The sequence below is a fragment of the Nematolebias whitei genome, chromosome 14 (assembly GCF_014905685.2).
Source record: "Nematolebias whitei isolate Nwh7 chromosome 14, NemWhi1, whole genome shotgun sequence".
Taxonomy (NCBI): Eukaryota; Metazoa; Chordata; class Actinopteri; order Cyprinodontiformes; family Rivulidae; genus Nematolebias; species Nematolebias whitei.
Genome location: NC_056511.1, coordinates 36,777,974 through 36,791,605, shown reverse-complemented (window position 1 = coordinate 36,791,605; position 13,632 = coordinate 36,777,974). Strand labels below are relative to the sequence as shown.

At 40.7% G+C, this 13,632-nt stretch overlaps 1 protein-coding gene across 1 annotated transcript in view; it reads right to left on the bottom strand.

Moving 5' to 3' along the window:
- Nucleotides 1-13,632, bottom strand: part of LOC119420287 (transcriptional regulator ATRX) — a 63,192-nt gene that overhangs the window by 36,060 nt on the left and 13,500 nt on the right. The window contains exons 8-10 of the mRNA XM_037687675.1: nt 6,799-6,866; nt 4,927-6,716; nt 3,469-3,529 (exon numbers count right to left, since the gene is read on the bottom strand). Coding sequence (XP_037543603.1) covers nt 3,469-3,529; nt 4,927-6,716; nt 6,799-6,866 — 1,919 coding nt within the window. The remainder of the gene's footprint in view (nt 1-3,468; nt 3,530-4,926; nt 6,717-6,798; nt 6,867-13,632) is intronic.

Genomic DNA, 13,632 nt, shown 5'->3' with positions numbered 1-13,632 from the left:
AAAGTTGGTTTATTTCAGTAATTCATATCAAAAAGTGAAACTTGTTTATTTTATTCATTCATTATACACAGACTGATATATTTCAAATGTTTATTTCTTGTAATGTTGATGTTTATAATAGACAACTAATGAAATCCCCAAATTAAGTATCTCAGAAAATTAGAATATTGTGAAAAGGTTCAAAACTGGTGGGCAGCACGGTGGCGCAACTGGTAGAGCTGCTGCCTCTCAGCAAGCAGGTCCTTGGTTCAAACCCCGGTCCAGGGGCCTTTCTGGGTGGAGTTTGCATGTTCTCTCCGTGCATGTGTGGGTTTTCTCCGGGTCCTCCGGTTTCCTCCCACAGACCAAAAACATGCATGTTAGGCTGATTGGTAACTCTAAATTGTCCCTAGGTGTGAATGAGAGAGTGAATGGTTGTTTGTCTCGTTTGTCTCTATGTGGCCCTGTGATGGACTTGCAACCCTGTCCAGGGTGTACCCCGTCCCTCACACAGTGATTGCTGGACATGGGTACCAGCGACCCCCGTGACCCAAAATGGAACAAGCGGGTAAAGATAATACATGGATGGATGCATGGATGGATGGATGGATGGATGGATGGATGGATGGATGGATGGATGGATGGATGGATGGATGGTTCAAAACTTAAGACACCTGGTGCCACTCTCTAATCAGCTAATTAACTCCAAACACCTGCAAAGGCCTTTTGGTCTCTCAGTCTAGTTCTGTAGGCTACACAATCATGCGGAAGACTGCTGACTTGACAGTTGTCCAAAATATGACCATTGACACCTTGCACAAGGAGGGCAAGACACAAAAGGTCATAGCTAAAGAGGCTGGCTGTTCACAGAGCTCTGTCTTCAAGCACATTAATAGAAAGGCGAAGGGAAGGAAAATACATGGTAGAAAAAAGTGAACAAGCAATAGGGATAACCGCACCCTGGAGAAGATGGTGAAACAAAACCCATTACAAAATGTGGGGGAGATTCACAAGGAGTGGACTGCAGCTGGAGTCAGTGCTTCAAGAACCACCACACACAGACGTATGCATGACATGGGTTTCAGCTGTCGCATTCCTTGTGTCAAGCCACTCTTGAACATGAGACAGCGTCAGAAGCGTCTTTAGTCTGGAGGAAGATAGGATAGGCACGGAATCCACGTTGCTTGAGATCCAGTGTCAAGTTTCCAGTCAGTGATGTTTGTGGTGCCATGTCATCTGCTGGTGTTGGTCCACTGTGTTTTCTGAGGTTCAAGGTCAATGCAGCCGTCTACCAGGAAGTTTTAGAGCACTTCATGCTTCCTGTTGCTGACCAACTTTATGGAGATGCAGATTTCATTTTCCAACAGGACTTGGCACCTGCACACAGTGCCAAAGCTTCCAGTACCTGGTTTAAGGACCATGGTATCCCCATTCTTAATTGGCCAGCAAACTCGCCTGACCTTAACCCCATAGAAAATCTATAAGGTATTGTGAAGAGGAAGATGTGATATGCCAGACTGAACAATTCAGAAGAGCTGAAGGCCACTATCAGAGCAACCTGGGCTCTCAAAACACCTGAGCAGCACCACCGACTGATCAACTCCATGCCACACCATATTGCTGCAGTAATCCAGGCAAAAGGAGCCCCAACTAAGTACTGAGTGCTGTACATGCTCATACTTTTCATGTTCATACTTTAAAGTTGGCCAACATTTCTAAAAATCTTTTTTTTTTTAATTGGTCTTAATATTCTAATTTTCTGAGATACTGAATTTGGGGTTTTCATTAGTTGTCAGTTAATCATCAACATTAAAAGAAATAGGCATTTGAAATATATCAGTCTGTGTGTAATGAATGAATATAGTACACAAGTTTCCCTTTTTGAAAGGAATTACTGAAATAAATTCAAGGATTCAAGTAATGACCAGCACCTGTATGCTTGTTCACATGCTGACTGAAATCAGTGCTCCAGTATGAGTCAACCTGCTGCAAAAATTGCTCTGATCTGCCACAGATACGATTTTAATGACTGGAATACTTATTTTGTTGCTTCAAAGTTAATTATCTTTGGACAAAGACTGGCTGTGTGTTAGGTTCTAGTTAAATTATTTCATATTAAGTTTAATTACTGTACTGACAGTGGTGGCCAAGTGCTAAATACCAAGCACCACTTAGCATTTTAAGTAGATGATGATTTGCTTTGTTGCATACATTTCAAACAACACCAGAAACAGAAAAGTATATACAGCTGCTAATGTCATTTTTAGATGAGTTGTTGCTGTTCAGATACAGTTTTGTTTCCTTTTTTAATAAAGAAGAAGCCCTGTAACAAATTTTAGCATTTATCACAGTCCTTGTCATAGCAAGAACATAGCAGACTTTAACGTAGTAAGATGTGTCAATTACAGGAACAATAGTAAAGATACATTTATAATTAATTTTTACAATTATATGCATAGGAGAAATAATATACCGGTAAATGCTTTGAGGAAAAAAAAAGTTACTAAAAAAGAAGTCTAGAATAAATCAAAAGCTGAATAAAATCAGTCAAAAGTGCATTTAAGGAGCCATGTACATTGCATCTGATTTTTCTTTTATTCAACATATGCCTTTATGTTATTCATTTATTTTTTCCCCTCAAAACGGGAGAAAAAAATTCAGTTGTCACACCACAACCAGAACACATTAAGGAACAAAATGATGAAGCACAAAGCTTTTCAACAGACCCACATCTCCACAAGCCTCGCCTTTTTATCTTTTTCTTTTTGCAAAATCAAAGCAATAAAACAGAAACAAAAATTAACTAGAAACACATTTGCATAAAAGTTGTATTTAGTTTTTTTTACTGTAAATATCGATAATTTTTGGAGCCAGACTTTGAACTCTACACTTAGCTTTAAACATTACTTTGTTTCTTTAAGCTGAACTCAAAGGTGGACACCAGGTAAAATGTGCGTTTTGAAATTTCACAGAGCCAGACACTTTCTACATACATCAATCAGAACACCGTCTCTGTGCTGCATTAACAGATCAATCTGTACGGCAAAACAACCTTTAATCATTAGTTAATGCACCAGGGTGAAGAAGTCAACTAAGCGGTTTATAATTTTGCATAAACAAGTACACAGAGAAGAGAATCAAATAATAATATAATAAATTCCCCTCTGGTATTTAAATTATAGACTTTATTAGCTCTGAACCATCTAAACAAGCTGGGTTTTCTTTGCTAATCAGTCACAAAGCTGCTGCAGGTGATGTTCAGTCTGACCGAAGCATTGTGTGGACCACGTGTCTCAGTCTTTTTAGAACTTGTATTGGATATTTTGTGCTCTGCAGCTACGCTTAGGTCTTTGATTGATAGGTTGCAGCTGAGCTCTAATGACTCGAGGGTTGCCAGATTCTGCGCAGAATTTAGGATCGGAAGTTGCGTCCCCACTTTTACAGCTAGGGTGTTTTACAAACTTAACATCCGGGCTTATTGAAGCATACCTATTTTCTGGATCATCATCATCTTCTGCTGCCCATGAGGGCCCGGACTGCTCCTCATCCCCTACAAACACAAACAAGCAAACACTTGTTATAAATTCAGCTAATGTTTCTTAAGCAGAAAAAGTTCATATATTTCAAAATCTCCTCCCAGTCTGACATGAGTGGTCTACTTTTGCACAACTGCTCAAAAAATGTGACACCGTTTGATTTTGCCATCGTTATCCTTTTATATAATTTCAAAATGGAAATTACAAAGTAGCTTGGATAAGAGCAATTTTTAGTTTCTATTTGTCCTCAAAAAAGATTAAATTCATCAAGCCCTTTTCCCAACATGCATTTTGACTTTTCAATTGACTCCTTTAGAATATTTAAAGTCCAACACCCACCATTTTCTCATATTACATATCTAGCAAAATATGATAGACACATAAATACCTTTTTTTGAGGCAAACCTTGAAAAATAACCCAAACTGGTTTTTTTTAATGTTGTTTTTATGAGATTTCCTGTTGTTCTTTTTTTATTTTAATAGAATGTTTGTTTTATTGTAAACACGAGAACATACCAATCAGGGTTTTTAAGACAAGGTCCCTCCTGAACTGATGAGTCTTCTTGTGGAGTTGCCTTGTTGAGCAAGAATTTCTCACCAAACAGTTCTTTCTTCTTCATCGCTTGCAGGTAATTATTCACAGATACCTTCTAAATCACTTGAACTTTCTCCACTAAAATCGTCCTCACTATAATATGCATCCATCTGGAATACACTCTCATGCATGTGCCCCATCCCTGGCTTGACATCATCATCTTTCAACCATCATCGGCTCTGTGCTTGCGTGTTTCCATAACTGGCTTATTATTAATTTTTCCACAACTGTCTGGCCCAAATGTAGAAAAAAAAAAAGTATAACCATCAGTGTTTCCCCTAGGTTACCTGGGAGGGTGATAATGTCAGGGTTTTTTTAATTTGTTGTTGACAGGTGTGTGTGTTGTATGAAGTGAAACGCTACATCTGTATAAAGTGTAGGGTATGGATAGCTTAGCGCTAAGTTTGTACCGTCAGTTTTTCTATGGGTCGACCAGGACTGGTGTAGCGGAGCTCTGCATTTCTATTGTGCCCAGTTTGGAGTCTGAGCTGAGCTGCTACAATCTCCTCCACCCATCTGGAAGTGGCGGAGCTGCGTTGCAGGTGGGGGTTTGGCAGGTGGGGCGCCCTCCTTGAATAATGGGAAAACACTGACCGTTGTATTCTACTACAGTGATTACACCTTACGAGCTTTTGGGACTATAATGATGAGTGTTGGACTTTTAAGATCCACTGGCTCAAGTTACGGCTCCTCAAAATATAAAAACATTATGAATACTGCAACATCAGTGTGTGCAGCATTGATACTGCTAAGTATTACAAGACTTTTGTAACTTAAACTTAACCACTGAGAAAATCTACTGAAAGAATAACAAACCTGATGATTGGTGAAATGCTGCTACTCCGAGTGAGGCCACATTTTCTGTGATGGGCTTCATCTTCTGAACACTTCCATCACTCCCAGAGTCGTCATCTTGTTCATCATCACTTAATGACGATGACGAATCTGTTGCATCCCGATGAGGTTTGGTTGTAGACTTGCCTGCTCGCAGTCTCCTCTGCTTTCTAACCACGCCTTCTTCTTCTCTTTTGACAAGGTGAGGCATCCCTATCGACCTCACTGTATTCAAGTGTTGTATTTTCTTCTGGGAGTCTTGATCATCGCTGGAGGAATCCGTCTCGCTCCCCTGTTGAACGCCGGTCAGTCTGCTGCTTGACTCAGACTCGGGGGAGCGATCGAGCAGCTTGCGTTTTCGACGCATCTTCTCTGGCGACATGGGGCTGCTCTTGGTCAGCCAAAACAGGCATTTCTTGGCGACTTTGTTTGCCGATGCTTGACCCTGTTCCTCGTCGCTCTGAGGCTCATCTGAGCTTTGTGTCATAGCTGCTCGTTCAAGCAGGGCAGCAGGGACTTCATCTGAATCAGTCTCGTCTCTTTCTCTAATCAAAGTTGGTTCTTTGCTGTTTGTTGCAGTTATGGTGTCTGGCGTCCCCTCAGGTTCAGAGTCGCTGTCACTGTCCCCTGCTAACAGAGGAGTTTTGGTCTTGGCGTCACTCGGTCGGCGTAGAGGAGTCGTCTTCACACGAGGGGACCGTCTATTGCCCTGTTCCTCTTCTAGGAAAAGAGGAGCACTGGAGCTGTCACTGCTCAACTTGCTGTCAGCTTTAGGACTTAAAGCACCTGTTTCTTCAGCCTCTGATACATGCTCTCCCTTTGCTATATTGTCCTTTTTTTGGAAACCCTCCTCTAACTTTGGAGCATCAGAAGATTGCTCCTGCTCCATAGCTACAGGTGTGAGCTGTACAATCAGTTTTTTAACCACGTCAGACTGATTTGCAGAAGGGGTCAGGCTAATCTTCTGTGCTCTACACCTAGCTTCTTTAAAACCTTTATGCATGTTCTTCAGAGAGCAGTCAGTTGGACTTGCCGTGTCTATATATCCCTTTGAATCAGAATCGTTATCTTCAAAATGCTCCGTTGCCAGTTTCTGCAGGTCAAGCAAGCATCTTTCATCTGTTACATCCAGCTCTACGTTTCCTCCCGTTACAACAGCATCAACATCATTTCTAAGCAACTTTTCCCAGTTGCTCAACACCTCCAAGTCGCTAAATTCTTCTTTTATGCTGTCCTCCAGGGCTGCAAGAGACTTTCGCAAACCTTTAACAACAGCCACAAAAGAGTTCAAATACAAGAAACGAACCCCTGGCTTCCGTTTGTTTGTCGTTACTTCCTGAATGAAACCGAGAAATGTTTTGTTTAAAGCATTTGTCGAGTCCACTAGATGTTTGGCCTTTTTAGTTGTGTCTTTGGAAACTTGCAGTGTGTTGTAGTTGAAGATCACATTCCCATCCATGCCGCTGTGATCCCATTTATCCAAAGAAATATTCTGCGGCAGGTGTGGAGACATGTGGTACAGTTCAGGTTTACCCGGCTCAGCTCGATTCTTCTTTCGCTGTTGACACCACAGGCTATCTATATTGTCCAGGACGCTGTCGCATGCCATCACCAGGTCAAAAAGAGGCTCAGGACTGCAGACGTAACAGTACCACTTGCTCTCTAAAATGCTGGACAGTTCTTTCCTTCCGAGGTTTCTCAGAATGCATTTCTTGCAGAAAGCATTGCTGCAATAGTCACAACAAATCAAGTTTCCACCTTCAGCACACCACCTATAAGAAGAAAAACGGACTCCGTTAGTCATCAGTAAAACACTTCAAATAATTACTTGTTAAGTTTAACAGCAAATGTTACCTGCACTGCTCATCCATTCCATCTCCATCCTTGCTGATGTCATCGCTTGAGTAATAATTGTAACAAGCCTGACAACACAAACCATTTCAGTTTGTTAAAGCCATAAAAGCTGTCAAAATATGCAATTTTTAAGTGGTATAAATTATAAACTTTTTTATATGTGTATCATCTATGATTAAAAATTAAAATATAATAAATATGCTTTGTTCACTACCAAAAGCCTACAGTAGAGATTGTAGCAAGTCAATATTTCACATTTGGCCATAATTTTAAATTTTATGCTTAATGGTTAAATTCACAGGCGTCGCAACCATTATATGTGATGGGGACAAGTACCCCCCCCCCCCCCCCCCAAAAAAAAAACTTCCCCCCCCCCCCCCCACACACACAATTTTACTATAAAACATTAGTTCAGGCGGCGCAGTTTCTCTTTCTTCGTGAACAAATCCATTCCACTTGATTAATAGGAGAATACTCAAACCACTAAAACTCCACTCCAAGTTTTCTTGGTTACCTTCAACTCTAAACACAGCAGTCTGTTGCCACGGTCACAATGTACGGTGGTCACAGAATACGGTGCAACACCTGCAGTGTTTCTGTGCGTCTCCTCCTGCTTCGGCAGAAAACGCGCACAGGTGGAGTAGATGGAGACACCTCTGTGTTACTCTCTTGCCAGTTTAGCAGCTTTGTGCGGGCAGTTGTTGACCAGGGGGGTTGATCATAAACATATATTCATGTTAGGAGGATGCTTGAGACGAGCGCTACGACTGTAGCATTTTAGCTTAGCAGTAACTGTGAGGCTGCAGGTGTAAGAGACGATGTGTGTTCAGGTGCATTAAAGCTGAAATGTCTTTAAAACCCCACACCTTATTGTCTTCAAGCTTCATGAGAAACATCATTTAGATTTAGAGGCTCAATGGGATTTACCTGTCTAAATAAAGGTTGATAGATGAGTAGTGTTGAACACAAGTTAAAATGTCTAGTGGTGATGTTTTTTTATTTCTCTATAAACATAAATAGTGTCGACCTGACGCTGTGTGTTAAAGTGTATTAAAGTGCATTAAAGTTAAAATGTCTTTAAAACCCACAGCTGAATTTACACAAACTTGGTGAGAAACATGTTTTAAATGTGTGGAATTAAAAGAAATCTAGGTGAAAGGCTGCTTTTTTGTACTCTAGTGAACACATTTTTTAAACATGCGCACACATGCACGGGCACATTGTGTGCGCGTGCGCGCACACACCTACAAACATCAATGTGTCCCTCCTACATTACGGATGCTTGTGACGCCCTTGGTTAAATTAAAGGCAGTGTTTCCCGTACCATTATTCAAGGAGAGCGCCCTGCTTTGTCAACAGAACCGAGCGCCTCACCAACCAAATCTCCCACTCCCAAAGCAGCTCCACCACCTCTAGATTGTAGCAGCTCATCTCGGAGTCCAAACAGCGAGCAATACAAACGCAGCGCTCCGCTAAGCCCAGGCAAATAAGCAAAGACAGGCAAATTGGTTTATCTGTGTTTTTTGCCTTAATGTTGGCTGATAAGGCAGAAATGCCTCACCAAATGCCTCTGGTAAAACTGTGAGCTTCACTACATCAGCCATTTCGACTATCTTGTTTGTTTGTCCAAGGTTAATTCACCTTGGGTTACATGTCCACATGGGCAAAGCAATCTGCGTGAGCATTATGTCAATTATTTGATAAAACTACACTTTTAAGCAATATAACAACTAGAAAGCATAGTTTTTTCAAATGATGGCATGGTGTTTATATATACACGATAGGCAGGAACCCAATTTCCAAAGGGAACCATTTTTACACCTAGATGCAGCCCAATGCCAAAATGGAAGTTGATATTTAATTTATTTTTTCAAGTTATCATGCTCACAACAAGCACTGATGAATGGACAGACGGACAGTCTTTCCAATTCTCCCTCGTCCCTCCATGGAATGAGTGAAATCAGCAGAGTCAGGTTTCATTGCAAACAATTAGACATCATTTGTTTACATTCCTGAGTACACTTTGGACTGTCTCAGCACACACCAGCTTTTAAATAGGTAAAATAAGCCACAGCTTAAATTTCAGACATGTTTAATAAAATTTGACATTTTCTCTCAAAATGTGTCCAACCAATCTCAAAAGCACTAAAGCTGTTTTACGACTTCTCTGACAAAAATATCTGAAGTTCAGGTCTAAAAACCACAATGGTGATTCATAATCGGAAAAAAAAAAAAAAATCAGGTCTCTCTTGTAAATGAGTCCCCGAGGCTCAACGGTATTTAACCTGTATACATAAAGGTTGAATGAAAAAAATATTTATTGAAGGTCTTGAAGATCCATCTTCATTTCTAAAGTGTACTCTGACAAACTAAGTCATAAAAGTTGTAATGACAACTAGTGATGGGGCCGATCCGGTATCGGCCTCAGATATCAGCATAATTTACGTATCGGATTTTTCCGATCCAACCTACAGAGAATTCTGATCCATGATGAATGTTGGCTTCAAACTATGGAATGGATTTCCTGAATGGAGGCGTGTCTCATGAACCCAGAGTAATAAGACCCGCCTCACATTCAGGAAATCCAGTTCATAGTTTGCAGCCAGCTACAACGTGAGGACTGAGTTAGCAGCACTGTGGCTAACAGCTAACAAACTTTTCATCTAAACATGTCCGCTGTGTGGTAGGGCATTAACAGAGTACTCGAGTAATCTACACATCGATTGCTAGGACATCTATCGAGGTTAAAAATGTAAAGTCGGGTATCTGTAGTGACGTCATATTATCAGAGTCAGAGTCAGAGTTTCTTTATTGTCATTCGCACCTCATGTGGTACATGTGGTGGAGCGAAATTATGTACACAGGGTCCCAGTTACATCCAACAATAAAATGTATAAGAAAAACAGTAATAAGATCTAAGATATGAACTAAGAAAAACATCAACTAAATATACACTAAGCACTCATAACATAAAACATTGAACATCAGCACAAACATGAACATGAGTCTGTGAGCAGATGTGCACGCATGAACACATCAACATTGAAACAGATCAGCAGCAACATGAAACAGATCAGCAGCAACATGATATGGTTTTTCACAGTGATTATTCTAGTTAGAGATTCATGAGTCTAACAGCCTCAGGGTAGAAGCTGTTCCTCAGTCTAGTGGTTCTACACTTAATGCTCCTTAACCTCCTTCCTGAGGGGAGTGGGGCAAAAAGTGAGTGTGCTGGGTGGGTGGGGTCCTTCATGATGCAGGTGGCCCTCTTCCTGCATCTGGAGGTGTAGATGTCTGTGATGGTGGGGAGACTGATTCCAACAGATTTCTGTGCAGCCTTCACCACTCTCTGCAAAGCTTTTCTTTCCGCAGCTGTGCAGCCTCCATGCCACACATTGATGCTCGAGCACAGGACCACGTATGTGACCACGTATGACCGTAGGGGGCGGTGTTGCACTGTTGCAGGTCACAGAGTATGGTGTAACACCGGGTCCAATCCACCAGAACCAGTTTCGGTTTAAGTTTCGTTTTTGACGTGCTGCGTTTCTTCACGTTTGCAGTTTAATAATAATAACAAATAGTTTAGTTTTTCCTGTGACTTATTTGCAGTATGATAAATGGTAGGAGCATAATATATGCTCCCAATGTTTTGTTGGTCTATTTTTTTGTAAATACTTGTCTTTTTTTGCGGTTTTATTTATTTATTTATTTATTTTTGTATCTTGAGATCTATGACGTCATCAAATACTCGAGTTCTACTCGGGTTTTATTATGTTAATGTCGAGCTTAAAAATTATATACTCGTTCAACCCCTACTGTGTGGAAGTATTTTACACTAGAAACACCACAAAACAAGACAGTAACGTGCAATGCCTGCAGAGCCACAGCACCACATTAAAACGCGGTAAAGTTAGTTTTACGCTGGACGTTCGAGCTCCTTGACTTCAGCGGTTTGCTCCTCTTGCTGAACCCGTAGCAGGCAGCCCGACCCTGGCCAGCCGAGTCTGGTCTGCCCGTCTCCGAGGAGGGGCAGACTGAACGCGGCTGACCAAAATCAGACTGCTGTGGATTGAACAAGCAGGGCACATCGCTGAAGCCACGGAGCTCGAATGCTTACTGAAAAGTTGCTAAACTTCATCATAATTAATGATCAACCACTATCAGTTGTAGAAAACGAAGTATTTCTCAGCTTCATACTTGTAACCAAGATATAGTTTACCCTCCAGAAGATATTTATCAGTACAACAGTAGACAATCATAAAAACATGATTTGAAAATTACAAGAAAATTATATATATATTAAAAAAAATAAAACAGCTAAAGCGATGTAAAATACTAAAAAAACGTGTCTGTGTTGGTTGGTGTTTGGCAGCACGACGGTTCAGTGGTTAGCACTGTTGTCTCACAGCAAGAAGGTCCTGGGTTCAATCCCCGGTTGGACCTGGGGTCTTTCTATGTGGAGTTTGCATGTTCTTCTCGTGCATGCGTGGGTTTTCTCCAGGTACTCCGGTTTCCTCCCATAATTTAAAAACATGCATGCAAGGTCGTTTTCACACCAGATAGTCCGGTAGACTCGTTTCGGTTGGGGACCAATATTCATGACCTTTTGTTTACATTTGAGCTGGTGCGTTTGCATTCACACTGCACTGTGCAGTCGAGTCAACCTGTTGAACCAACCTACTCCCCCGCTCGCCTGTGGGGGCGCTGCACCAAGAACTACTGAAAGAAATGACACAAAAACCTCTGAAGACACGTCTTCTTCTTCTGTAAATAAAAATAAAAACGAAGTGGCATCAAGTTTTAGCAGTTTTAGGAGTTATATTTTGTCATTTTTCAAAAATGGATTTAGCATGAACAGAAGATGAGACAGAAGACCATGGAGAATATTGTTTTTCACACAACGCAGCTGACGGCTCCATATAAGGTCAGAGAAATGCGTGTTTGTTTACCCTGCGGAGCGGGGCTCGGTCTGTTTACATTCACACTGCACTCGAACCGCGCTGGAGTTCGCTTCTACCGGACAGAGACCTAGGTTTTAGCCCGGGCCAGAGTTCGCCTTTTTGTTCCGTGACAGAGTTAGATGGCGCGTTCACACCTCCCTAAACGAACCGGACTTTCTAGGAAAACGAGCTAGAGTTCGATTAAAGCGGACTAAACAGGGTTGGTGTGAATGCACCCTTAGTCTGCCTTCAGGCCCAGGCTTCCCTTTCAAAAGAGATCTGTGATCTCAATGGGATTTGCCTGGTTAAATAAAGGTTAATATGCCACGAACTTGGCAGATGTTTAAAGCCATTATTTTTTTTTATTTTATTTAATTCATTTATTCATTCAAGAGACAAAATAAGCAAAACAAAACATTCAATGAAAAGAGTGCAGAAAGAAGAAAAAAGTTATTATATCTCCACCTTATTTTAAAAAATATATAAAATAACTTTAAACAATCACTTAAATTAATCACTTTAATATGCAATTTAAAGATAGGAATTAAAAAAAAAAAAAAACATTTTGTGTTAGCAGAATTTAATTCTAACTTATCCAGCATTAATAAAACTTACCTCAAGTTGCTTTTTTGGACATGCATGCATAGATTTGTATAAATTGTATTTGAGAGGAGATTATTACAGCCTCATATAAAATCAATAATGATGATGATATCGGAACTGGATCGGTATCGGCCAATATCCAGATTTAGGTATCGGGATCGGGTCGGAAGTTAAAAATGTGGATCGGTGCATCCCTAGTGACAACCAACACGAGCCGAGCCACATATGAAGTAGAACAACAAAATCATGTCAGCAGTCAAGAATGAAGTTTTGCAAACTGTGCACACAAAAACAGGCCGTGATTTTGAAAAACTATTAGCTATAAACAAGACTACATAGCTCGCTCCGCGTGGTCACCAACACTCAGAATTCAGACTGCAGATTTTGAGACACTATTTAGACTCCCAGCAGGTTCAGACCAGTGAGATATAACCTTAAGACAGAGGTGTGTTGCGCAACGGCTGCCATTTTTAGTGGCATAGGTCCACACTGTGTATGCAGAACACGTGCACAATACTGCCTATGATTTACTGCAGTCCAAACAGTTCTTGGCAGTCCTGATATTGTATACTCTACTCACTGATATTGAAATAACAATAAATTTGTGATAAATTGTGCAGCACTCATTGTGGCTCTGTTAAATTCAAGTCAAATCAGATTTATTTATTTAGCACATTTAAAACAGAAACTGTTAAAGTGCTTAAATTCAAGTTCAAATTGCTCATTTCTGATATAACTGTGGTCTTTTTTCTTTGGATTATTTGAGATTTGTCAGTCTTCGTTCAGGGTTTGAAATGTTAAACAAACATGATAATCTGTGATTTGTTTATTTAAGAATCAGTAAAACACTCTCGGTGGGCTTTAGTCTACCATGTGAACGAGGTGAAGTTAAAAGGCACAATGATCGACCAAGGTAAAGGGAAAGATTGAAGATCAGATGGAGAAGAAAACAGAAAGCCGCCAGTAACAAAAATGAGAGATCATCTCCGTTTTGAGGTCTCAACGAAAAACAGGAACGATAGATCAAATTTTATAGTTTCTGTAATAGATGACAAATAAATGGGACGCTAGAATGCAACATATTCAGTAGATTCACTAACTTTATTTGAACATTTAAGACTATATATTGATTGTCATTGAACAACCATTTGTGTCTCAGTTAACCATACCGTTGAGTGGGCGCAGAGCATCCCACTGAATCTGAAGATCCTGTATACAGTGATCCTTGCCTATTGTGGGGGTTCTGTTCCAGAGACCCCCGCAGAAGGTGAAAATCCATGAACAGAGTTAT